This window comes from Pongo pygmaeus, chromosome X (genome assembly GCF_028885625.2).
Source record: "Pongo pygmaeus isolate AG05252 chromosome X, NHGRI_mPonPyg2-v2.0_pri, whole genome shotgun sequence".
Lineage (NCBI taxonomy): Eukaryota > Metazoa > Chordata > Mammalia > Primates > Hominidae > Pongo > Pongo pygmaeus.
In genome coordinates this window covers 31,484,379-31,511,012 of record NC_072396.2, presented here as the reverse complement: position 1 = coordinate 31,511,012, position 26,634 = coordinate 31,484,379, and the positions used below count along the sequence as shown (strand labels likewise).

General features: G+C 37.1%; 1 protein-coding gene across 6 annotated transcripts in view; it reads left to right on the top strand.

Annotated features, from left to right (window-relative positions):
* TAB3 (TGF-beta activated kinase 1 (MAP3K7) binding protein 3) overlaps positions 1-26,634 on the top strand; it is a 61,226-nt gene that overhangs the window by 9,108 nt on the left and 25,484 nt on the right. For all 6 annotated transcript variants that reach the window (XR_008497112.2, XR_010125500.1, XR_008497113.2 and 3 more), the window contains exons 2-6: positions 8,257-8,359; positions 12,202-12,286; positions 12,527-12,630; positions 20,086-20,277; positions 24,233-25,676. Coding sequence is in view for 3 of the 6 variants with exons in the window: in XM_063660671.1 (XP_063516741.1) it covers positions 20,176-20,277; positions 24,233-25,676 (1,546 nt within the window). In the remaining 3 variants the exon portion in view is untranslated. The remainder of the gene's footprint in view (positions 1-8,256; positions 8,360-12,201; positions 12,287-12,526; positions 12,631-20,085; positions 20,278-24,232; positions 25,677-26,634) is intronic.

Genomic DNA, 26,634 nt, shown 5'->3' with positions numbered 1-26,634 from the left:
TGCTTTCTGTTCTGTTCCTTTGGTCTGTTTGTCTCTACTTGTACTGATGCCACATTGTCTTGTTTATTATAGTTTTATCATAAAACCTGATATCTAGTAGAACAAGTTCTTCCACATTGTCCTTCGAAAGCATCTTCGCTATTCTTGGCCCTTTGCACATTTCTTTGATTTTAATATCATCTTGTCATTTTCCACACACACCCACAAAACCTGTTGCTACTCTGATTGGAACTGCATGGAATCTAGAGAGCAATTTGGGAAGAATTGACATCTTTATCATTTTCTAATTCATGAACATGATACACTACTCCATTTATTTAGGCCTTTAATTTCTTTCAGTAATGGTTGTGATTTTCTCCAGAAGATTGTTCACAACTTTTGAGAGTTTTATTTGTAGATATTTGATATTTTTCATATTGTAAATGTTTATAGCCATTATTTTGTTTGTTTATATCTTTATATTGATCTTGTATCTAACAGTTTTGCTAAACTTTTAGTCATATATCTTTAGAGTATGTATTTGATCTTTTATTATGTATTCAGTCTTCTTATCTGCAAATAAAGTCTTGTTTCTTCCTTTCGAAATGTTATACTTTTGTTTCTTATCTTACTGTACTGGCTAGTATTTCGATTATAATGTGGAATAGAAGTAGTAATAGTGGCGCTATTGTCTTGTTTCCTTTCTTGAAAGGAAAACTTTGAACATTTCTCCATTAAATATGATGTTTACTTTAATTTTTTTCTAGCTATCATCAGATTAAGGAAGTTTCATTCTGTCCTTAGTTTGTTAGGCGCTTACATCATGAATAGATGCTGGATTTTATCAAATGTTTTTCCTATTGTTAATATAACCATAGGATATTCCTCAAGTCAAATTATATTGATTGATTTCCTAATGCTAAATAAACTGCATGCCAGAAATAAACCTAGCATGGTCAACATCACATTTTCCTCTAATTTTACTTTGCAGTTTTAGATCTTTGTTCGTGAGTGGGATTGGCCTGAAATTTTGTTTTTCTTGTACTGTCCTTGTCAGGCTTTAGTAGCCTTGTAAAATGAGCTAAGGAAGATACCTGCTTTTTGATTCTCTGGAAGAGTTTAGGTTAAGTTTGGTTTTATTTTTTCTTTAAATGCATGATAGATTTTAGCAGTGAAGCCATTTAGGCCTAGAATTTTCTTTGTGGGAAAGCTTTTAATTACAGATGCAGTTTTAAAAATACTAATAGTATTCTTCAAGTGTTTCTATTTTGTTAATATCTGCTTTTATATTCAGTATATTTTATATACCTTTTTAGGAATTATTTTGCTCTTTTTCTTTCTAACTTCTTGAGATGGGTAGGTAGGTGTTTATACCCTTGTTTCCTTCCTGACATACATATTTAAAGCTATACATTTCATTTTCAAGTATTGCTTTACCTGCATCCCATCATTTTTGAGGTGTAATATTTTCATTATTTCACAATATTTTAAAATTCCCACTGTAATTTCTTTTTTGATCCATGGGTTTTTTAAAAGTATATTTCTTAATTTCCAGTAATATGAGAATTTTCTAACTGTGTATTTTTTGTATTTTGTTTCTGGCTTTAACACATTTTCCTTAGAGTACTTTGAGTGATTTCAATCTTTTAAAATGCCCTGAGACTTACTTTATGGCTTAGCATGTGGTCAGTTTTTGCAAATATGTAAGCACTTGAAAAGCATATATTCTGCAGTTACTAGATACAGCATTCTATACATGTCCATTGATCAAGTTTGGTAATTGTATTGTATCTCTGTCCCTGCTAACTTTTTTGGTCTGCTTATTCTTTTAACTACTGAGAGAGATATCTTTCTTTCTTTCTTTCTTTTTTTTTTTTTTTTGAGATGGAATCTTGCCCTGTTGCCCAGGCTGGAGTGTGCAGTGGTGCAATCTCAGCTCACTGCAACCCCTGCCTCCCGGATTCAAGCAATTCTCCTGCCTCAGCCTCCCATGTAGCTGGGACTACAGGCACGTGCCACCACACCTGGCTAATTTTTGTATTTTCAGTAGAGACGAGGTTTCACCATGTTGACCAGACTGGTCTCGAACTCCTGACCTCAAGTGATTCACCTGCCTCGGCCTCCCAAAGTGCTGGGATTACAGGCATGAGCCACCACACCCAGCCGAGAGATGTCTTAAAATTTGCCCCTGAGATACTAATGCATGTCTAATTCTCCGAGAGGTTTTGTCAACCTTTGCTTTATATATAATTTGAGTCCATGTTATCAACTGCATACAGATTTAGTTCGTTATATTGTTCTGGTGAATTAAGCATTTTATGACTATGAAGGGACTCTTTTTAACTCTAGTGATCCTTTTTCTTTGATTCTATTTTGTCTGAAACTAATACAGCAACACCATCTTTAATATAGCAATACCATCTTTATTTTAGCTAATGTTTGCATGATATATGTTTATCCTTTTACTTTTAACCTTTCTGTATTCTTATGTTTTAGATGGGGCTCTTGAAAGCAACATATATTTGTAGATTTTTTTTTTTAACCCAATCTGATAATCGTTCTTTTTTGAAACACTTGATTCATTTATACTTAATATAATTATTGACATTTTGGGGTTAAGTACAGCATCGCATTTTTATTCTACTAGCTCTGTATTTCTTTTTCCCCTTGTCTTTTTCTTTTATTTGACTATTTTTATATCATTTTTCCTTTATTACTTCAGACATCACTTATTCATTTTTAGTCTTTTTGTGATCACCCTAGCATTTATAGCATGTATTCTTCACTTATCAAAATCTAGTGTTAACTGATACTTCTACCTTCCTCCTAGTTGAAGCAAGAATGTTAAAGCGCCTTAGTTCCATTTACCTACCTTGTGACATACATATTGTTGTCCTGTAATTTAATTTTCTATATGTATTTTAAACCTTACAAGACATTATTTTATACAGTCAATATTCCTTTAGATTTCACATGCTTATTTGAACTTCATGGGTCTTCATTCCTTTCTCTATCTGTGACCTTCCATCTTGAGGCAGTTTTCTTTTGCTTCATTCTTAGTGAGGGTTTGCTGGAGATGAACTCTGTTTTTATTTGTCTGAGCCTGTATTTTAATTTTTTTCTTGAAGGATATTTTCTCCTCAGTGGAATACTAGGTTGGCAGTTGTTTTCTTCATGCTCCTTGGAGATACACAGTCTTTTAGCTGCCATTTTTGTTGTTGAAAATTAAGCTATCAATCTAACTGTTGCTTCTTTGAAAGTAATCTCCCCACCTCTGCCCCCGCTGCCCCTCCATCAGGATGCTTTAAAACTTTCCTTTGTCTGGTGGGAATTCATTGAGATTGTTACACATGTGGTTTGACAGGTTTCATCATTTTTGGAACATTTATTCAAATATTGCCTCTGCCCCATTCTGTCTCTTTTCCTTCTGGGATTCTGATTAACTCTTGGATATTAGACCTTTCTCACTGTATCTTCCATATTTCTTACCCTCTCTTCATTCTGAGCGTTTTATTTTCCCCCGACCTATCTTTTGGTTCACTGTCTCAACGGTGTCTATTGGCTGTTAGACCTGTTTATTGAATTCTTAATTTTGGTTTTTGCATTTCTCAGTAATAAAATTATTCTTTGCTTCTTTTAAAAATCTGCTGTGTAGCCCGGGCAACATGACAAAACCCCATCTCTACAAAAAAAAAAAAAATACAAAAATTAGCTGGGCATGCTGGTGCATGCCTATAGTCTCAGCTACTCAGGAGACTGAGGTGGGAAGATCACCTGAGCCCCAGAGGTCAAGGCTGCAGTGAGCCGTGATCACGCCACCGCATTCCAGCCTGGGTGACAGAGCGAGACCTGGTCTCAAAAACACCCAAATTCTGCTGTGTCACATTTTATGATTTCTAGGTCATTGCTGAGATTTTTAAGTTTGGCTTTCGTCTCCTTGAACATAGCAAGCATAATTTAAAATCCATGTCTGATAATTCCAATACTTGGAGTCCTTCTGAGTCTGTTCTGGTCATCTTATCATGTTTCCTCGTGTGCCTGATTGTCTTTAATTGAATGCTGGGCATTGTATTTGAAAAATCATTTGAGACCAAGGATGATAGTTTTTCAGAAAGGAGTGTATGTGTATGTGTGTACATCTGCTTAAGGGAATCCAGAAAATCCAGAGTTGCTTAATCAAATCTCAGCTTTAGAGACCTTCCTGGGCCAACCAGATGACTCAAGGCCACATTGCATTCAGTGTGTGAACTGATTCATTGCGGTTCACCCTTATTTCTAAGGTGCAGCCCTTCAGGGTCCCAACCCGAAAGTGGGTGAAGAGGATTTTCCCTTTTGTCCTTCTGTTTTGGCTCTTTGACACTTTTAAGAAAGGCATTTCTTATATTTTGACCAACCCTATTCCTTGCCTTCAGATAGGGAGGTGCTTTGTTGGCTCTTTATGGGCAGGATTTTCTTAGAAGTGGCAGAGACTGTCATTTTCTCTAAGACTTCAGACTCAGCCCTAGTTCTTTTTAAGCTTTGTTTTATATAGCTGTACTCACTTGTATAATTATATACATTTTTAATTGAAAGGTTACATTGTATGTGCGTAAATATAAGTAAATTTTTTCCTAAACACTCAGCAATATTTTAAGTCTCTTCAACCTTGGTCAATTGCTAGACCTTGACAATGGACAGGTTTATTTAAATTTCAGCTACGTCTGGAATGACTCAAAATATGAAATCCCTCTTAATTGCTATTGAAATTAGGATGCATAATATCAACTAAAATTTTTTCCTCTCATGGAAGAGAATACTTTCCTAGTTACACTTTTGCAATCACAACTTCTGTCTTAGCATACCTATATGTAGGTATAATATATATCTGCCCTTGTGAAATAGGAAAAAAAAGGCACTTCTGCTGAGATTCCTAGATTTCTGCCATGTGAGAACCCTCAAACAACCTAATCAATGAACATTGTGCTTTACAAACTTTTTTCCTTCTATGTAAATTAATAACCCACAGCAGCCTTGTGAGGTAAGTATATGATAGGTGTGATATTAAGCAAAGGATTAGGAAACCGGGCCTAAGAGGTTAAGTAACTCGTCTGTAGTCCCACACCTGGTGAATGGCCTATGTTCTTTGTCTGTTACTGTTACAACATTGTGTTTCAGCTGTAATGGCCAGGTAACTCTTGCCTGAAGATGCTCACTGACTTCCCAGTTTTATCATGTTGTGCTTTCTTCTTTCTGTAAGTCATATAATATCCTGACCCTATGACTCATGTCCTGAAGATTGAGACAACTGGGAGATTACTCCTTCATATCTCATCCTCACCGCCTCCCACCCCATTTCTAGAACATGGTACCACCAGCTCTGGAATTTGCCAACCTCTCTGCCCTGTTAGAAAGCTTGCTGTGTCACTAGTCCTTTCTCATCCCTACACATACAGTCCCTTTCTCTCTTTTTAGACATGTCTCCATTTTTCCAGTTCTAAAAGAGATGTGTCTTTGCTTCCCAGTTCATTTGCCGTCTTTCTTGGCACTCAAGGCTTCCTTTGTTGCTTCTCCAATTTTGATGAAATCCTAGCCAGTCTTCTTTGCCTTATCCTTCTGAATCTTAAGAAGGGCAAAAAGCTTATCTGCCTTGTACTTCTTTCCCAGCAATAGAGTCAATGCTCCTATACTTCTAGTGGTGATTCTGCTTCTGAACCGCCCTCATATCTCATTTTCAAATCATTGTTTTCAGCATCCAGCAACATCCTTGCTACTCACTTGTAATGATAGCCTTGAACAGTTATCTTACGTTAGGCCTGTGAATGTCAAATACCCTTGTTTATTTGTAGGTACTTGACATTTGAATATTTTATTTGAACATTTCTAAATGTACACAAATGAAAGGTCCAATGAACCTCTGATGCTACAGTTATGTACATTTTACCATACTGGTTTCATCTCCTTACTCCTCTTTTTTCCAAGAATTTAAGGCATAGCCAAGACATAATTTCACTCCCCAATAATTTAACATCTCTAAAACAACACATTTTCTTACATAGCTACAATGTTATTATCTTATACAGCACATACAATACAGTTCTTAATAGCACGTACAATACAGTTGACCCATGAACAAAGCCGAAGTTAGGAGTGCTGACTGCCTGCAGAGTCAAAAATCCACCTGAACTTTTGTTGTTGTTGTTGTTGTTGTTGTTGTTTTGAGACAGGGTCTCACTCTGTCCCCCAGGCTGGAGTGCAGCGGCATGATCATGGTTCACTGCAGCCTCAATCCCCTGGGCTCAAGTGATCCTTCCACCTCAGCTTCCTGAGCAGCTGGACCATAAGCATGCACCATCACACCTGACTACTTTTTTATATTGTTTTGTGGAGATAGGGTCTCCTCATGTTGCCCAGGCCAGTCTTGAACTCCTGGGATCAAGGGATCCTCCTGCCTTGCCTTCCCAAAGTACTAGGATTACAGGCGTGAGCTACTGTGCCCAGCCAATGTGCCACTTTTGACTCCCCCAAAACTTAACTACTAATAGCCTGCTGTTGAACAGAAGCCTTATCAGTAATATAAACAATTAACACATATTTTGTATGTTACACATATTACTGTATTCTTACAATAAAGTAAGCTAGAGAAAAGAAAATGTTAAAATCATAGAAAAATATATTTACTACTCATTAAGTGGAAGTAGATCATCATAAAGGTCTTCATCATTGTCATCTTCATGTTGAAGAGGCCGAGGAGGTGGAGGAAGAGGTGGGGTTGGTCCTGCTGTCTCAGGCATGGCAGAGGCAGAAAAAGGGGAGGGGGTGGAAGGAGAGGCAGGCACACTTAATGTAACTATTTTTTGTATTGAAGAAAATCCACATATAAGTAGACCCACATAATTCAAACCTGTGTTGTTCAAGGGTCACCTGTACTTAGTCCATCCTTAAATTTCCCTAATTGTCTAAAAGAAATTCTTTTTTTGATAGTTGGTTTGTTTGCAACAGGATCTACTCATTGTATTTGGTTATACCCCTTAAGTCTCTTAATTCTCTTATAATTTATAACAATCCTGTCTGCTTTTTTTCATCCTCAGACTATGCCATTCTGGTGAGGTATTGTTTAACTTGTTTCTTTATCCTCTTATTTCATATGGACCGGAAATTAGATCTATATGCTTAATTAGGTTCAGAATATATTTTCTTGGAGGGGTGGGCAAGAGTGCTTGTGGTCACTTCATATTACATCACATCTGGAGGCACATACCATCTGGTCATTTCACCTTAAGTGTTGTGAAGATTCATCAGAGGGTTCAAGTGGTGACAGCTTGATCCCTTTGTGAAGCCCAACCTTTTACCTAATGCTTTTACCATTCATTGATTACTGGTGCATGAATTAGTTATGTAATTAAAGGTTGCAAAATTGTGGTTGTTCAATTTGGTCACTTCTGCTATTATTAGCTGAAATATTTATATATGGACAAACTGCTTTCTCATTCACAGGAGCTATTTGGTTAACCTGAAATATGTAGTCATTTATTGAATTGTTAAATGTATAACTCTATTATTTTACTAAGGCTTATGATAAAGTAATTCTTGAAGAAGTTAAAGCTGTTCCTGAGTGTTAGATTAGTAATTTTTGTAGGTTGGGTCATGGGGAAGGTCTTCCAATCCTGAGTGAACAGTTCTAATCCTATTGAGAAAAGGTAGGGTAGCAGGGAAAAACAAACAAAAAACCAGAAGAAAAGATTGTATACTCTCTTCATTATTGTGGGCTTGCAGTGTGGGTGTGGTGCTTACTTGGGGTATGGGAATTTTAAGAAGTTCCTCTACTTTACCAGAGACTAAATCAGGCTCACCACGGAGTCCTTTAAATTTTAAAGACCTATGGCCTTAAAAGGGCCTCAGCACAGTTTTGCAATCAAATTCATTAAATTTTAATGACTAGTACATCTTGGGAAGCTGCAGGGACTCCTGATGGTTTTCCAGGGATGCAGCTAAAGCTCCTCTTGCTAGCTTTCTCTGAAGCTAAAATCTCAGGAAAGCTTTGTTCGTCCCCTCTGCTGTTGTAAAGCTCTACCTTAGGCACTTGAGGTGATGAGAGAGGAGCAGGCTGGCTCAGGCAGTCAGGAAAACTTTCTCTTAGTATCAATTAAACCTAAATTTCATTCACTGAAATTTCATGTAGTAAAATGGCTGCCTGCTTTTTCATGACCTTTTATTCATACACTATATCACTTGCTCACACTGTTGTATTTAAAGCTTTCACAGTTTGAATCTTAACCTCATTAGCCTTTTATTTTTCAGGACACTGTCTTCAGCCTTTTCTTCAAGTTTTTGACCGTAGATTGTGTTGTGTCAAACTGGACGAATTATCTTAGTTGAATTTTCACCAGTTGAAAAATTGGAGGTAAGGAGTACATTTCTTTTTTGAAAATGAATCTATATTACTGTTAACATGTTTACACCCTCCCCTCCATTTATAGTCCGTGTGCTTTGTGCATTTAAGAGCAAGGATGACAAAATAAAAGATGTCCAAGTGATTTCATGTGTTTAGATTTAGGCCCTAAGAGCAGCAGCTGCTACTGCTACTACTAGTACTAGTACTACTACTACTGCTAGTGGGAGTTACAAGTTCTTTGGACAATTCATTTGCTATTAGAAACCTCACCAGAAAATAGAAGGGTAATTTAGCAGTTTATTTTGAATAAAAGGGGCTAATCCTACTCAGGTGCCAGATCCCCAGCATTGGAGCTGGTGGAGATTGAAAGATCTGCCCCCCAAAAATAACTAGATGTGTGTGGGATATACAAATCTTCCAACTTCCTAGTTTTTGTAATTTTTCTTATTCTCAAATCCATGTTGAATAACTGAATTAAGCAGATGGTAAATACAGTATTATGAACAAATAAGGGTATAATTTTGTTAGTGGTATTGTAACCATAATTCTTGCTTTGAACCATTGGTAGATCTGTATCAGGAAAGACTGCATAACAATATCAGCCGTGATTTCGACATAGTTTATCTTTCTACCTTACGAAAATGTTCCCACTTTTTATAACATCTGTTTCCTAGTATCCAGCATGGGTATGTGCTGTGAATTAAATACTTAGGCAGGATGTTGTGACACCCGTTTAATAATCTTGGCTTTTAACAGGTTTTAAAATCCCTCCAGCCTTTAGTTATCTTCTTGTGTGAAGTGTTTGTATTTGGGTTGAGTTCAGGGTTTCTCAGATTTGGCACTATTGGCATCTTGGGCTGGATAATTTTCTGTTGTCAGGGGCTGTCCTGTGCAGTGTAGGATGTTTAGCAGCATCTCTGGACTCTACCTGTCAGATGTCAGTAGCACCTTTCCTCAGTATGACAACCAAAAGTATCTTCAGACGTTGCCAAATGTCCCTTGCAGGGAAAAGTCACCTCTGGTTGGGAACTACTGGGTTAGATGATGTGGAGTTTCTTCCAGCTTTCTAATTCTGTTGTTTTTATTTTAAACAAAAAACCTATTTTTTGTAATCCAGCTTAAATGTCATCTCTTCCCTGAAGCTTTCCTCAGCTCTCCTTCTCTTTGTTCTACCTTCATTGTTTCTTTTTCTGACTACTTATTATAGAACTCAACCCCACTCTATTATAACTGCCAGTGTGTTTCTCTCACTACGAGGACGTGGGTCTTCTGTGTCGCCACAGATTTTATTAAATGAATGGGCAATGGATTAGAAATTGTTTAGTTAATGATTATAAATAGCATTTCTGTTAATCTTTGAAACTATTCCACTAGGAAATTCCCATAGTTGTGATCTTGGATTTCAGGGTTAATGAGACTGATTATTCATTTTTTAAAAAATCTTTTAAATATATTAGAAGGCAGGAGCCTCCTATAGGTATGTGAGGATGCTACATGAACACATCTAGGCTGCACTTGAGAGAAATCACACAGAAATTCATAACGTGAAGAGTTAAGTCATTTCAACTTTCATATCCAGAGGGTTTCTCCAGTACTTCCATTTTGCTTCTTAATCAGAAAGCTTCCATCTATTTAGAAGAAAGTAGTAATATTTTTCCTTGTATAACTTAAAATATATCACCATATTTGAAGTCACTATTTCTCAAACTCACAGTAAGAAATACATTTTAATCGTGATCTAGTACATATGCACATACCTGAAACAAGTTTTTTGAATTAGTATTTGCCATTACTGTGTGTGAAACACTTCAATATTTTCTGTTATTTCTTTTTCTTTTCCCCTTATAGTCATCACCTAGTACATTTGTTATACAATACATTAATAGGTCAAAACCCACCATTTGAAAAACACTGTTCTAAGTAATCTCTTTAAGTAATAAAATGTACAGATGATCTGCCTCTGGCATATGTCACCAATAGGTTGTTCTATCTTTCTTTTAAAATAACATCATTTAGGAATTGATGCAACCAAGACCTCAAAACACCTTGACCAGAGCAAATTAGATTTCCAGTTATTTTCAAGGCCTATATTTTGTCATTTATATTGAATATTTAGTGTGTACAAGGCACTGTAGCCAAAAGAGCATGTTTGGTTCTTGTTCTCAAGATTTATAGTGAAAAATCCTAGAGGAGAATAAAAAGTTAATATACTAAGTGCTGAAAGTGATAATCAACACACAGTGACTTTTATAGGCATTTACGAAAGGGAGAAAACTTTGTAGGCATTTAGGAGGGGGTTAACGTAAATGTGGGATGGCAAAAAACAAACAAAAGGCTGGGCACAGTGGCTCACACCTGTAATCCCAGCACTTTGGGAGGCCAAGGTGGGCAGATCTCCTGAGGTCAGGAGTTTAAGACCAGCCTGGCCAAAATGGTGAAACCCCATCTCTACAAAAATACAAAAATTAGCCAGGCATGATGGAGGGTGCCTGTAATCCCAGCCACTCGGGAGGTTGAGGCAGGAGAATCACTTGAACCCAGGAGGCGGAGGTTGCAGTAAGCTGAGATCGTGCCATTGCACTCCAGCCTGGGTGACAGAGCAAAACTCCGTCTCAAAAAAAAAAAAAAAAAAAAAAAAAATGTGGGGTGGATTTCGCATTGTTGTATCAGAAAGTAGAAAAAAATATTACACATGGTGGAAACAGAATTTATGTCAGTGCCCAGTGCTTCTTGCTCATACTTGAAGTTAGTTTTTTTTTTTGAATAATCAAAGTAACTGAGAAATTAAAAAATAAGAAAGTTTGGTAAACTGCAAAATTAAATGTATGATATAAACAGGGTATGTTATTTTAGCTCTACCGTGGTTGTAAAATGAAGTTGACTCAGGAGATCAGTTAGAAACTTGTATGTATGATAGCTCTGATAAAAGCCAGTATATGCCCTAAAATGATAATATTAACATTGAATTACTAGGTTTACTGAGAATGCGGATAATCTCTAAATGGGGAGAGAGAGTGCTCATCTGTCAAAATAAGTGAATAAGGTTACTATTCTCTCTCTCTCTCTCTCTCTCTCTATATATATATATATATATATATAGCTTTTCACTAAACAGAACTAAACAGAAAACAGGGTTTATGATAGAGGTAGCATTTTTCAAAAAGTTATACACACTTTGTGCTATGCAATTAAAAATCATATAGGCCAGGCGTGGTGGCTCACACCTGTAATCCCAACACTTTGGGAGGCCCAGGTGGGTAGATCACTTGAGCCCAGGAGTTTGAGACCAGCTTGGGCAATATGGTGAAACCCCGTCTCTATGAAAAATAAAAAAATTAGCCAGGTATGGTGGTGCACACCTATAGTCCCAGCTACTTGGACAGCTGAGATGGGAGGATCACTTGAGCCTGGGAGGTCGAGGCTGCAGTGATCCGTGAGTTTGCCACTATACTCTAGCCTGTCTCAAAAAAAAAAAAAAAAAAATTATATGCATGCTTCATAGGCCTGGGCTTAATCCTCTCTTTTCTAAATAGAATGGAGGCTCAGGATGCTAAGTCAGAACCAGGTGTTGACTTAAGAAAATAAGCAGTGGACTTGTTTTTCTTTTTGAACTTCTGCTCTCTTCTGTGGGATAACGTAGAATTTAGTTGCTGTAGAAGATATTTTTGACCTAAAAGAAAAGAAGATTCAGCTTGTAAGGATACTTGGGAAAGAGCCAACCTGCCCTGAAAGTGTGGTCTAGCATCCTGTCTGCTGTTACTTTGAGGCACCAGAAGTCTACTAGTTTTTTGTTATTTTCCATATTGAGTTGGGAAGTTAGCAAAAAGATAACCATCTTTTCGTTTTCTCAGATTTCTAGACTACTGAAAAGAAGTTGCTTTCAGAGCTGGAGATGTGAATAAAATTTCTGTGCCAGGGTTGATAAACCGTCTTGAGGTATTTTTTTTTCTAATTTTAAATAACTCTATTTTTTAGAACAGTTTTAGTTTTACAGGAAAATTGAGAAGATGGTACAGGGAGTCCCCATATACCCTGCACTCAGTTTCCCCTGTTATTAACAGCTTACATTAGCATGGTACATTTGTTACAATTAGTGAACCAATATTGAAACATTAACTGAAGTCTATATTCAGATTTCCTTAACTTTTACTGAACATGTTTTTTTTCCTCTTTCAGGATTCCATCCAGGAAACCCCATCACAGTTGGTTGTTATGTCTCCTTAGACTCCTCTTGGCTGTGACAGTTTCTCAGACTTTTGTTTTTGAGGAGTACTGATCAGGTATTTTGTAGACTATCACTCAATTGGGATGTGTCAGATGGTTTTCTCATGGGTAGAATGGGGTTATGGGTTTTGAGGAGGAAGACCACAAAGATAAAGTGCCATTCTCACATTCTCATCACATCATACAAACAGTCCATACTATCAACGTGACTTGTCACTGTTGATGTTGACCTTGATCACCTGGCTGAGAACGTGTTTGTCAGGTTTCTTCACTGTAATCTTTTTTTTTTTTTTTTTAAACACCTCTTTCCTGTATTGTGCTCTTTGGAAAGTAGTCACTGTGTGCAGTCCACACTTAAGAGGTGGGAGGTTATGCTCTACCTCCTTGAGGTGAATTATCTATGTAAATTGTTTGGGATTTTCTGCGTGGGAGGCTCCCCCCACCCCTCATTTATCATTCATTCATTTATTCAGTCATTTCTTTATAGCAGTATGGGCTCATGGCTATTTATTTTATACGTTGGATCATAATATACTACTACTTTATTTATTTTGGTGTTCAAATTTTTCCAGCTTTGACCATTGGGAGTTCCTTCAGTTGGCTCCTGTGTCATTTCGACATGCCCTCATCATCATGTGATTTTGATTTTTTAGTACTTCCTTACTTTCTGGTACTACAAGATGCTCCAGGCTCATCCTATATATTCCCTGCCCCAGTTTTAGAATCATCCATTTCTCCACAGGGCCTTGGTTCCCTTTATTAAAGAGAGAATGCAATTAGAAATCAAGAACTGGGTGCTGGGTGTGCTCATTGCTACTGGGGTATTGTTGCCTCTGTGTCCTCTCAGCTGAAATTTCTGTGTATATAGTCTATATATTTATGCATATTTATAAATATTTTTATGTATAATTTTAATGTGGCAGCTAACAAACATATTCTTTGTGGGGGGTGTTAAGTTTAAATTAAATATGAATATATTGTTTCTGGAGGCCATATTTAAATTGAAAATGTTTTTGAGGATTATTTTAATATTATTATTTCAGTCTCATCGTATATCTCTTGAGACTTACAGAATATGAGATAGATGCAGTGAATATGTGACTATTTCAAAATGGTCTCTACTGTAATAAAAATCCTATAGGATGACTGTTTCATAAATTATTTAGAAGGCTTATTTAGGGGAAATAATAACTATCATATTCCTCTCTCCCTTGTTATTTGGTAGCACCTTTACATATATGCATGAAAAATCCTGAAAATGGAACTCTTATCTCTGCCAGTAAAAGACCATTTGTTATGCCTCAATATCAGCCACTTTTTGTTACTGTTTAACTTGAAGAATTCACACTCTAGTACAAAAACTCTTCTGTTTTAAAAGCAAGGTTTGCTTTAAACTGTTGTTAAGAGTTATGACATCATCAGAGTCTTACCAGGTAGCCAGTAGTACAGAAGAATAATGGTTAAGACCATAACCTTAAATTTGTATCCTAGCTTTGCTACTGGTTGACTGTGTAACCACAGGCAATTTATTTGCCCTCTCTGAACTTCAAGTTTCCTTATTTGTGAAATGTGGATGATAATATTACCTCTCTCATGGAAGTATTTTAGAGATTAAATGAGGTAAAGCACTTAGCACAGTACTTGATACACAGATATGGCTCAGTAAATATGATCTAAAATCAAAACCTCCAAAGCAGCAAAAAAATATATGAAAGTTTGAAAGCTTTGTACTCATATACATACTGTGTTTTGTTCAACAATTATTACTGGGCCAGACCAACCAGAAAAATTAATGATTCTTTTATTTTGCAATCCTAAAAGTTCTCTCAAGACAAGGCTAACTTTTCTTCAAATCTGGGAAATGCTCACTCACCTCATTACCTTAAAATGCTAGCAGTGGCTGTCAGCCCAAGAAAGTATTGCCTCTCTAGAGGCCACTTGGGGGTGCTACTGAGATTTTATGGGAGGGGCCAGGATGCTGAATACCTTTCATTGCCTGGGATAGTCTTGCATGACAAGGAATTCTTGTGCCCCAAATTATTGCATCAATAGTATGCTGTTGAGACACACTAGAGTACACTGATACTTACCATTGTATCTTTAAACCTTTCTGCAGAACACATTTCAGGTGTCACAAAGCCAGCAGGTTATCTAGATGAGTGAAGCAAGGCCAGGCTGCAGTGTTTGGAATCAGCTACGGAGTATAGGAACTAGGCAAACTGTCCTTTCTAAAAGGGGAGTGGTACCTTAGCTTCAGCCAGTTGTTGCCTGCAGTTGCTAGATCATGTGATTTTTCAGAGAAAAGCCAGATATGTACATTTTTATGTGAAGTCTCCCAGTTTTAAATGTAGCTCAACTTTAAAAAAAACAAAAACAAAAACAAAAAACCACACTGTGGCAGCCAAACCAGGCAGATCTGTGGGCTGAATTCATTCCACAGACCATTGGTTTGCAACCTCTGATATAACTGTTTTAGGAAGTGACCTAAAATTCTGACAGAGGTAAAACACTCTGGGCCATAATGGCACCACCCTGTTTATTTGCTGAGCTCAGGAAAAACTGTGGAAACAAAGCACTAGATGTCGACATCATTTTCTAGAGTGTGGGGAATTGTGGCATTAGAGCAGAGCTCTGGGGGAGCTTCCTCTCTGATTGGGAGGAGCAATTCTGTTGGGAGACATCCTAGCAACTGCTTTTTCAGGAACAGAAACCACTGTGCCTTGTGTTACCAGCAGTCTTGAATTAGGGAGGTAGCTGCACCACTGAAGGAAGCCTCTGATTCCACTGCTAAGCATAGCATCGGGCCCCATAGTCTGTCTTGCCTTTAAGAAAAGAATCCTCACAAAGCTGACATGCAGTAAAGGCTTAAAACTCTGCAGAATCTCTTGGTTCATGTGGCCCCTGAACTGTGTGATGATCATAGGGTTTATGTCTTTAGTATTTCTTCTTTCTTGATCTAGGGTTACGGCCTACACGGCTCCACAGTCCACAGCTGTGGCCATCTGGACTTTAGTGGGGGTGTTTCAAGGGTGTCCCAGGAGTTTGGTCATGCCTGAGCCTAGCCTGTACAGCTTAGATATTGCTTGAGTCGTCTGTCTGGTTTTAAAGTGACAAATCATCATTCAGCACTTATTGTATACAAAATAGCCCATTATAATGTTAAGAAACAAACTCAATGTGTATTTTGCTTAGTAGTTGTTGCCTACATTGATCTATATGGAGAAGAATAGATTATATGCTTTGATCTGCATGGTAGCCACATCTATAATATGACACTATATGACAGTGTTTTTATTTTGTTTCTATTGGATTAAATACAAAAGTACAGCATAATACTTTACTGTAAAACTTTGTGTTTTTAAAGGAAACTGACTATATTTGGCCATTCTTATGTCACTGTAAAGAAACACCTGAGGCGGGGTAATTTATAAAGAAAAGAGGTTTAATTGGCTCAGGATTCTACAGGCTGCATAAGCATGGCACCAATATCTGCCCAGCTTCTGGTGAGAGCCTCAGGAAGCTTACAATCATGGCAGATGGTGAAGCAAGAGCAGGCATGTAATATGGCGAGAGCGGGAGCAAGGCGGGTGAGGGAGAGGTCCTAGAGTTTTAAACAATCAGATCTTGAGTGAACGGAACAAGGACTCACCTAGGCTGGTGCTAAACCATTCACAAGAGATCTGCCCCTATCATCCAGTCACCTCCCATCAGGCCCCACCTCCAACATTGGGAATCACATTTCAACATGAGATTTGGAGGGGACAAACATCCAAACTGTATCATTGACTTAATTTATTGGCTGGAATATTTTCTGTTTGTAAACAGAAAGCCTCCCAGTGAGCAAAATGGAAATTGCTTTTTTAAAGTCTTTTAACATGATATAGTTATCAAAAAATTAAGTTTGAGAGTGTTATATATTACTGTGAAATACTAAATGATTATTCATGTCAGTTAGTGCTGATGTGAGTGAATGTTTGTACAGGGCAGAGTGCTAACCACTATTAAGATTACATACATAATCCCTTAAGAAGGATATGTGTTTACCAGTTTAGATTCCTATTTGTTGTGAAAAGTCAGTCTACTATGAATCATCTTTTCAGATGGTAGCCATTTTTGTAAGCTGTTGGCTTCCATTTGAAAGATGCTTTAACATGTTTCTTCAAAGGCAAGTATTTATAACCATTTTTTAAAAAGGCATTTTCTTCTTGTGTGTTTAAACAGCTAACTTATTTGTACAAGAATTATTTTTTCCTTCCCTCTCAGTCTTCCACCTCACCACACACCTTTAGCTCCCTATTTGAATGATAAACTTATTGAGGGTTTGCTCCTTAGCCAGTCAAAGAAAGGCACTCATCATTAGAAATGTCTCTGATACCTACTAGTGACACAGTGGAAAGAACACAGACTTTGGAGCAGGCAGGCATGGATTTGAGTCATGATTCTGCCATATGTTCATTCTTTGAGTTCATTTTCTTATTTGTAAAATGGAGATAATCATAACTACCTTTGAGGGTATATTATTAGCTACCAGTAAATGGTAGCTAATTATAGTGATAAAAATAATGGTAACCTTGGATTCAGTAGCATCTGAGGTTTCTGAAGGCTCTGACAAAGCTAGGTGAGAGCTGGCCGTTCTCGATCTCTGAAGTATATGGAGCCTATGCTTTTGACACCTGAAACCTGTCTGTCCTCGTTTTGATTCTTCTCGCCTTTTCTTCTGTCTCATAAAAAAGACAATGGTATTGCCCTTGTATTTTAAAGGCTTGTAATTAAGATTGGAAAATGAATAAAACCGTTTTTGGGAGCCACTGGGAAAGCTGGAGTTAGGCCTTTGGCTGCTTCAGAAGCTCTTTATTGAAGGTTTGATTAAATAGCCATGAAGTGTTCTGAATGTGGTTTAGCACCTAAAATATTGGGATCACTTCCTGTTAGGAAAACTGTTATTTCTGTAAATACAAGCCGATTTGATTAGTTAAGGTCATCCCTACCATTAAATTCAGTGAATTCCTTTTTTCTCCCCATTTCTCCTAATAAACATTTATTGAACACCTAGCCTGTGCTAGGCCATGTGCCTACTCGATTGTATACCCTCAAAGGAGATGTTGAATTAAGGAATCTAAGAGTTGTAGGTTGTCGCCTATTATTTAAATGAAGATCCTAAAGCCTTAGAGCTGCACTGTGCAGTAAAGTAGCCACTAACTACAGATGGCTACTGAGCACTGGAAATTGGACCAGTGTGAATTAAGGTGTGCTTTAAGTATAAAATATGCACTGGATTTCAAAGATATCACTTGAAAAATATATATAAAATAATTGATTTTATGTAGATTACATTTAAAACAATACTTTTGACATGGGTTAAATGTTACAATTAATTTCACCTGTTTCTTTTTAAGTTGACCACTAGAACATTTAAAATTATACATATGCGTCACATATTTTTACTGGACAATGCTGCCTTAGAGCTTCAGTGACTTGGTAAGATTATACATCTAGCTAGGACTCCTTTGGCCAGTGGAAATTATAAATTGCTTTACTGTGAAAATGGAAGATAGATAATTCAAACCCCATTCAGAAAAAAGTTAAATTAACACTAAGGACTTTGAAATAATTTACATTTTAAATTAAATCCTGGATTGTTAATCTGGTAGCATCTCTTAGTATTTCAGATTTGGAATTTTCAAAAGGGACAAACTGGAAAAATATACCCATTGATTTAGTAGCCTAAACCAATTTTTTTCCCTAAGCGTTCACAAATTGCCCTATATAGGTGACTCCACTCCCCTGACATTTGCTGGGTGGGAGATGGCAGGAGATGGGGGGACAAGAGTCATCTAAAAGGCTTGTCTATATATTTTTCTTTGAATATGAATAGTGTTTTATCCAAATCTATCTTATTAGGTAGACGGTTTAGTACAGTGAAATTGATTCATCATTTAACAGATACTTCAGTAGACATGAGGTTGGGCTCTGTAAATACAGTGGTGAACAAGGCACAGACCTTGAGTAGAGCTACAGGCTTTTGTTTGGTTAGCTGGTTTTTGTTTTCATTTTTACTTTTTATTTGGAAATAATTTTAAACTGACTAAAAATAGGAGAAAGAACACCGCATACCCTTTACCTAAATTTACCTATTGTTAACATTTTCCTGTTTGCTTTATAGTTGTCTGTGCACACATGCATGTGTGCATGTACACACGTTTGTATGTACACACACGTACATATATTTTCTTTTTCTGAATTATTTGAGAGTAAGTTGCATGCCCTTTACCACTGAATGCTTCGTTGTCTAATACCTAAAAATAGGAATATTCTCTTATGTAACCACAGCACAGTTATCAATTCAGAAAACAGGAAATTTAACATTTAACATTGATAGAATACTTCTAATCTACCATCAACATTTCACTTTGGTCAATGGATCCACTCATTTATTTTATAACAGTTTTCCCTTTTAGTATAGGATCAGGATCAGGTAAAAGATTTAGTTGTCATGGCTCTCTCTTTTTTAACCTGGGACATTTTTCAAACCTTTGTCTTAAAATGACATTTCCTTTCCCCTTCGCTTTTTAATAGAAGAACCCAAAATGAGAAATGTTCTATTTCCTCATTATTAGTTTCAGGTCATGCATTCCTGACTGTAATACTATAAAATGATGTGTTTTTCTCATGGTGTCACATCTGGAGGCCTGTGCAGTCCATCTGGCCCTCATTGGTGATGTTCATCATTTTGATCACCCAGTCAAGATGTTGTTCAATTTGTCCACTGTATAATTAAATTTTTCCCCTTTGCAACTAATAAGCTTTGGGTACACACTTTTAAAACTGTGTGTATTTCCTACTCTTCATCCAGATTTTCCCCTAGATTTAGCATCCATTGATGATACTTGCTTGAAGCAGTCTATACTATGATGGCTGCAAAATGATGATTTTTCCAGCTCCAGCACTCCTGCATGTTTACCAATTGGATTTTACTGTAAGCAGGGACTTCCCTTCTCCCCTATTTTTATAGGTAGGTATTTAGCTATCTTCATCGATATGGACACACGGCTCCCTTTTTTCTACAGGTTTATAACTCATTACTGTCTTTTATTATTCTGGTATTCAAATTGTTGCAAATGTGGCCAGTGAGTGCGCCTCTTCAAGTTGACTTCCAGGTCCTTATATGTTCCCATCACTTCTTGAGTACTTCCTCACTGTCTTTAATAATGAGCTATATTCCAGGTGGGGCTTCAGGTTTTTGTTTTTTGTTTTTTTTTAAATAGGTGAGACCTTTAGGTACATAGATGGTTTCAGTATAGCGTGTTTAGTGTTTCTGTGAGGGTAAGCACAGCCTGCTTTGGCAGCATCGCGGAGGGGAGAGGCAAGGCAGCAGGACTAAGGAGTGTCAGTGGAAGCCTCCTCAGAGGAGATGCCACCACTACTGAGATGTATAGGATCAATAGGAATAAAGTAAAATGTGTAACTAGACTTAACCTTACTTTTTTTTTTTTTTTTTTTTTTTTTAATAGAAAATGATTGTGGTGCTAGAAGATCATTACTTTTGGAAAGCTGGTTAACATCCATTTCCTAAGAGAAACTTGGCCACCATTTGCTCTGGCATGGCGCAAAGCAGCCCACAGCTTGATATTCAGGTTCTCCATGATCTTCGACAACGTTTCCCTGAAATTCCAGAGGGCGTGGTGTCTCAGTGCATGTTACAGGTAAGTTACCTACCAGTGATAGTGATATTAAGTTCTAGTTTTTCCTATTAGAGCTAGTGATGTGTGATGTAATTAGAACCCAGGTATGTTTTCGTGTGTGTGTGTGTGTGTGTGTGTGTGTGTGTGTGTGTGTGGTCGGGGGGAACATTTAGAGCAGGATTTCGCCTCAACCTTGGCACTGTTGACAGTCTAGCCTGGATAATTCTCTGTTGTGGGAGTCGGCCTTGTGCGTTGTAGAATTACTAAATGTTCTGGGCATCCGAGGCCTCTACCCACTAAATACCAATAGCATCCCCACATTTGTGACAACTGAAAATGTCTTTAGACATTGTCAGATGTCTCATGGGAGGCAAAATCTCCCACCATTGAGAACCACAGATTGGAGAAGAGAATAAAAGCATGTAACAACAAGAAAAACAGATTCTCCTTATGTTTCACTTTTTGAAGTTTTTGGGCTATACTGTCAGTCCCTAAGTCCTTAGAGTTGAATTTTGAATCTCAAATTTATCATTTTAACTTCTTAGACTATACACTTTTGAGTCGTTTTTTAAAAGTCTGTAGATAATTCACTCCCTGTTTTTCTAATGCTAAATCCTTACTGATACCTAATTTTAAATGTAAGCCCACTTTCACACACATTACCTTTGTCTTGCTGTGTGTCTTACATTGAATTAAATCTCATCTCTAAGATAGAATGTGTCTTTCCCACTCAGGGGACAACAAACAGAGAAGTAGGCCTACCACTTTCCCTGTACCCCATCTCCCTGTCCCACTGTCCCCTTGTTGTGTTTTATATCATCCTTCACAGGATCTTAGTGTTTTTGGTTATGGCACTTACCTATTTGCTTAACTTTGGGCAGCAGTACTTCTACCATGCTCACTGGTCTTCCTCACACACAGTCAGTACTCATGTTCAAACTTTACCTTATGGCAGTGCGAGCAGCTCAGGATATAACTGAAACCTATATACAGGTGTGGTTAATTATAAATAGAGACTCACAGAACAATGATGGTAACAGAGGTGCTTCCTTTGTTTGCAAGCCCTTTACTAGTCTAGAGCTTTGGGCTTATGGTTTTTGTGTTACGGCTTGCCTTTGCTTTTTCTCACACACATTCCCAGCCTGAATCTCAGCTCTTTACTTTAGCCCCATTTTGGTTTCTGGTAGAGCAGAGACACTTCCCACCAGAGTGAAACCAAGTAAGGATGAAGCTTTTAGTTTAAACCACTTCCTAGCAATCACCTTCCTCACCTCTCTTAGGGCCCAACCTAGCCCTGACCTTGTTTTATTTCACTTAGCCCTTTATTACCTGCATTTTTCATGACCATTTAACTAAACTGAAGGAATAGAACTTTAAATTCAGCTCAGTGAACATTTGTTGATAATTACACTGTCCTAAGTCTTTCACTTTTTTCTTCCTTTGGGATTAATAAAATATATTGGTATGGAGATTTACCACCTACTGGCTCTGGAAAACTGCTTTATTCACATTAAAATGTATGAGGCTCAGTAGTTTGCATTTAATGTGCAAGCCTTAGAGCCTCACTCTGGGGTATCATCCTCAATTTAGGATCACTTTTTAGGAATATGATGCTTTTTTGCCTCATTCCTTTCAAAAGTGTTCATTATATGTCTTAAAAATTCTTACCTCTGAAATGATTTTGATTTCTTCATGGTTACTGTTCGATACATTTTTTATCCTTATTTTTCTTTAAAGACATTTAACGGTCAAATGTGACATTAGAATCTATTCTGGTAGTTTTCTTTGTACAGTACTTCTGTAAAAATAATACTTTAATATCTTGGTTTTGTGGTTTTTAATTTTTCTTCATAGGAAAATTTACTCAACTTGTCACTATAGACATGCTGACACTTCCAACTTTATATCATTTTGAATTTGGATCCTTTTTGTGACAATACTAAGTAGGCTAACTCAGTGTAGAGAACATGGAATTTCAGGGTTATTAATAATAAAAATATCAGATGGTAAAGTATCCATGACTACCTTATGTTTCAAACGAAACTCTCTAGTTTTTGTTTTCCCCTAATCCATAGGTCTATAAAAAAAAAAAAAAGAAAGAATACTTTATTTCACCTTCCATATTTTTTTCCTTCAGATGTCTGTCAGTGACACATTCTAGTTGGCAATCAGTTTGAATCCTTTGGCTCCAAATTTGCTTTTAATATCTTCCCTTCCTTGCTCAATACGATTTCCAAGCAAGGTAAAAATAATTCAGATCTTTGAGTTGTAATGATTTTCTTCAATTAATACATCTTTCTGTGACTCAAAGTATTTTTAAAAGTATTTGAATTTTAAATTTTCTATATTGATTATAATTACCATTTGTTACTATCATCTGGGTAGCATGTTAATGTTTTACATGCATGATCTCATTTTTTAAAGTATTTGAATTTTAGTATCAAAAACTTTATATAAAGAAAAGGTTAAAAATGATCTATAGAGTTTCAATAAAGCCAATTCATTAAATTTCTAAAAATTCATTTTGCAAAGATTTGCTTGACTTTTTTTTAAACTTCCTAAAGCTCCAGTTTAATAATGTCCTTTTGGCCAGACATCCTTTCCCTTGAAATTACCATGTGGAAAGAGCATTGGGACTCAGGAGAATAAGAATCTAGAATTGGCTTTTCTGTTAACTAGTTAAGTGCCTATTGTCAAGCCATGTAACTTCCCAGGCATCTTTTTCCTCATCTGTAAATGTGCGTTGAATTGGAGCAGATGAACTCTAATAGGAGTTCTCCCAACTCTAAAATTACAACATTATGGGTCCTGTTTTAGGTTTAACTTCATTTGGTTCTCAGCAGAAATGAATTATTTCCTTTCATTTTTATATAAAGTGTACTTTTCCTAAAATAAATATTTAGTAATATCTATGCATGTACGTATCTGTGTGTATATTTATGAACTACAGAGAAAGTCACAATAATTGGGAAACTTTTATGGATTACTTCAAAAGTGGTGGATAATATGTGTTTTACACTAGTAAAATAGTTTGGAATTCTGTATTTCCACAGAAAACTGCTTTATGATAAATTAACATTTTACAAAGAGGGAACCTTTTATTAGTCTGATTACTGTCAGTTGGAACTTCAAAAGTGTCAGTTTGCTATTACCTTCTTTGTGAGTGTGTAGAATTCAACAATTCAAATCTTTCCGTGATTTTGAAAGTATACCAAGATACCTTTCAGTGGGTAAAAACTTTTGAGACTGTGAGAGTATGAATGAATTTAACTAAGGCAATCAACACCAGGTTTTTAATTAAATTACCCTAACTCGGGCAAAGTCATGGAGGCATAGTTCAAGTTATGGACTTTTTTTATACTGATTCATTTTGCTTAAATCTTAAAAGTTAGTGCTTCAGACAGTTGAAGTTATTCAAGGATAAATTTAGGTAAAAGAAAAATGAGGGCTGCTTTAGAATTTTTATTGTTTTAACTCTTGAGGAATTTTATTGTAATTCTTTTTCTCCTTTTGTGGTTTTAGTGCCTTTTAAAAACTAAAGCATGGTTATTTTTATGTTTTTTATCAATTTAAATATTAATAATGGATATTACTTATACTTATATTGCAGCAATTGTGGTGAATCCGAGATAAGCCCAACATTTTAATTTGTTGAGATGCAACAAGTATAAAATGAGTCCTGGATTTGGAGTCAGAAAACTTGGGGTTGAGTCACAGTGTTCATTAGTAGGTACTTTACATTTCTGTAGCAGTAGTGGTAGTGCTAGTAATGTGAGCTAAATGTTTGTAAAATAATATGAATCGTTTGGGATCTCCTTTTCAGGATAGATGACCATGAAGTTTTTTTGTGGTTAAAATACTGCTCTCTATTTATTCTTTGACAGTAGTATTTGCATAACTCTCTGGCAAAGCCTGACTTCCACTATTAGAATTTGTTAATGTTGCCAATGTTACTTTTACCATTTTTCTCCCCTAGAATAACAACAATCTTGAAGCCTGTTGCCGAGCCCTTTCCCAGGAGAGTAGCAAATACTTATATATGGAATACCATAGTCCAGATGACAATAGGATGAATAGAAATCGCCTTTTACATATTAACCTGGGTATCCATTCTCCTAGTAGCTATCACCCAGGAGATGGAGCCCAACTTAATGGTGGTCGAACACTGGTACATAGCTCAAGTGATGGACATATTGATCCTCAGCATGCAGCAGGTAAACAGCTGATATGTTTAGTTCAAGAACCACACTCAGCTCCAGCTGTTGTTGCTGCTACTCCCAACTACAATCCATTTTTTATGAATGAACAGAACAGAAGTGCAGCTACTCCTCCTTCACAGCCACCTCAACAGCCATCTTCCATGCAAACAGGAATGAATCCGTCTGCTATGCAAGGGCCTTCACCACCACCGCCACCTTCATACATGCACATACCTCGGTATAGTACAAATCCAATTACTGTTACAGTATCCCAGAACCTCCCTTCTGGACAGACTGTACCAAGAGCTTTACAAATTCTTCCACAAATTCCAAGCAATCTCTATGGGTCTCCTGGTTCTATTTATATTAGACAGACATCTCAGAGTTCATCAGGAAGACAAACTCCTCAGAGTACGCCATGGCAGTCCTCACCACAGGGCCCAGTGCCTCACTATAGCCAGCGTCCTTTACCTGTTTATCCACACCAACAGAACTATCAACCTTCTCAGTATTCTCCCAAACAGCAGCAGATCCCTCAGTCTGCTTACCATTCACCACCTCCTTCTCAATGTCCTTCACCCTTCAGCTCTCCACAGCATCAAGTGCAACCTTCCCAGTTGGGCCACATCTTTATGCCACCTAGTCCTTCAACTACTCCACCCCATCCATATCAACAAGGACCTCCTAGCTATCAGAAACAGGGAAGCCATTCAGTAGCCTATCTTCCATACACAGCATCTAGTTTATCCAAAGGTTCCATGAAGAAGATAGAAATTACAGTTGAACCTTCTCAAAGACCTGGGACAGCAATTAATAGGAGTCCTTCACCCATCAGTAATCAACCATCTCCACGGAATCAACACTCACTGTACACAGCCACCACGCCACCTTCAAGTTCTCCTTCAAGAGGGATATCTAGTCAACCAAAACCTCCATTTAGTGTTAATCCTGTGTATATTACATATACACAGCCAACTGGACCTTCTTGTACTCCATCACCATCTCCTCGAGTGATACCAAACCCAACTACAGTTTTTAAAATTACCGTAGGCCGAGCAACGACTGAAAATCTTTTAAATTTAGTGGACCAAGAAGAGCGCTCTGCAGCACCAGAACCTATTCAGCCCATTTCAGTGATACCAGGCTCTGGGGGAGAAAAGGGAAGCCATAAATATCAGAGAAGTTCTAGTTCTGGATCAGATGACTATGCCTACACACAAGGTAAATTTTAACCCTTTTATGAAATTTAATTTCTGTGGTGAGGCAGCAATCTCCCATTCAAATATATTAGCTGTTTAGTTTTAATTAAATGTTTAGTATTAGATGTTGGGCAGTAGCATTGCTATTAAGAATAAAGTTAGTGGCCAGGTGCGGTGGCTCACGCCTGTAATCCCAGCACTTTGGGAGGCTGAGGCGGGTGGATCACCTGAGGTCAGGAGTTTGAGACCAGCCTGGCCAACATGGAGAAACCCCACCTCTGCTAAAAATACAAAAATTAGCTGGGTGTGGTGGTGCATGCCTGTAATCCCAGCTACCCGGGAGGCTAAGGCAGGAGAATCGCTTGAATCCAGGAGGCAGAGGTTGCAGTGAGCCGAGATCACGCCACTGCACTCCAGCCTGGGCAACAGAGGGAGACTGTGTCCGAAACAAACAAAAAGAATAAAGTTAGTGCTTCAAAGTTATCTATAGACTTTGTTTTAAAACATGAAAGTGTAGGCCTAATAAGGCTTAGTTTAGAAAGAATATTCGTAGAGCGAAAAATACAAGTGACATGGAAATTGTCAAAAGTACAAACTACAGAGTAGGAAAAAGAGATTCATGGAGAATGGACTAAAGTTCATCAAATGAAATAATTTGAATCTTTTCTAAAGAGGATGGCCCAGAGGGCATAATGATATTTACATATAAATAATATATAAGAAGTAGAATTATTGGATTAGCTAAAAAGTAATAATATATAAAAGTGGAATTACTGGATTAGCTAATAGTAGATTATTGGACTAGGTAATAGTAGACCTAAATTAGATACAGAATTTTTAAAAAGTCTACTCAGATTGTTTCAAGATACCTGAGAATTTAGTTTTCTTTCAGTATATAAGAAGGGAAGTAATTATTCAGTATGCCTGGTAGTCAGCCTGTTCAAAACACACACAAGTATAAAGAGAATCTTAGGACAATA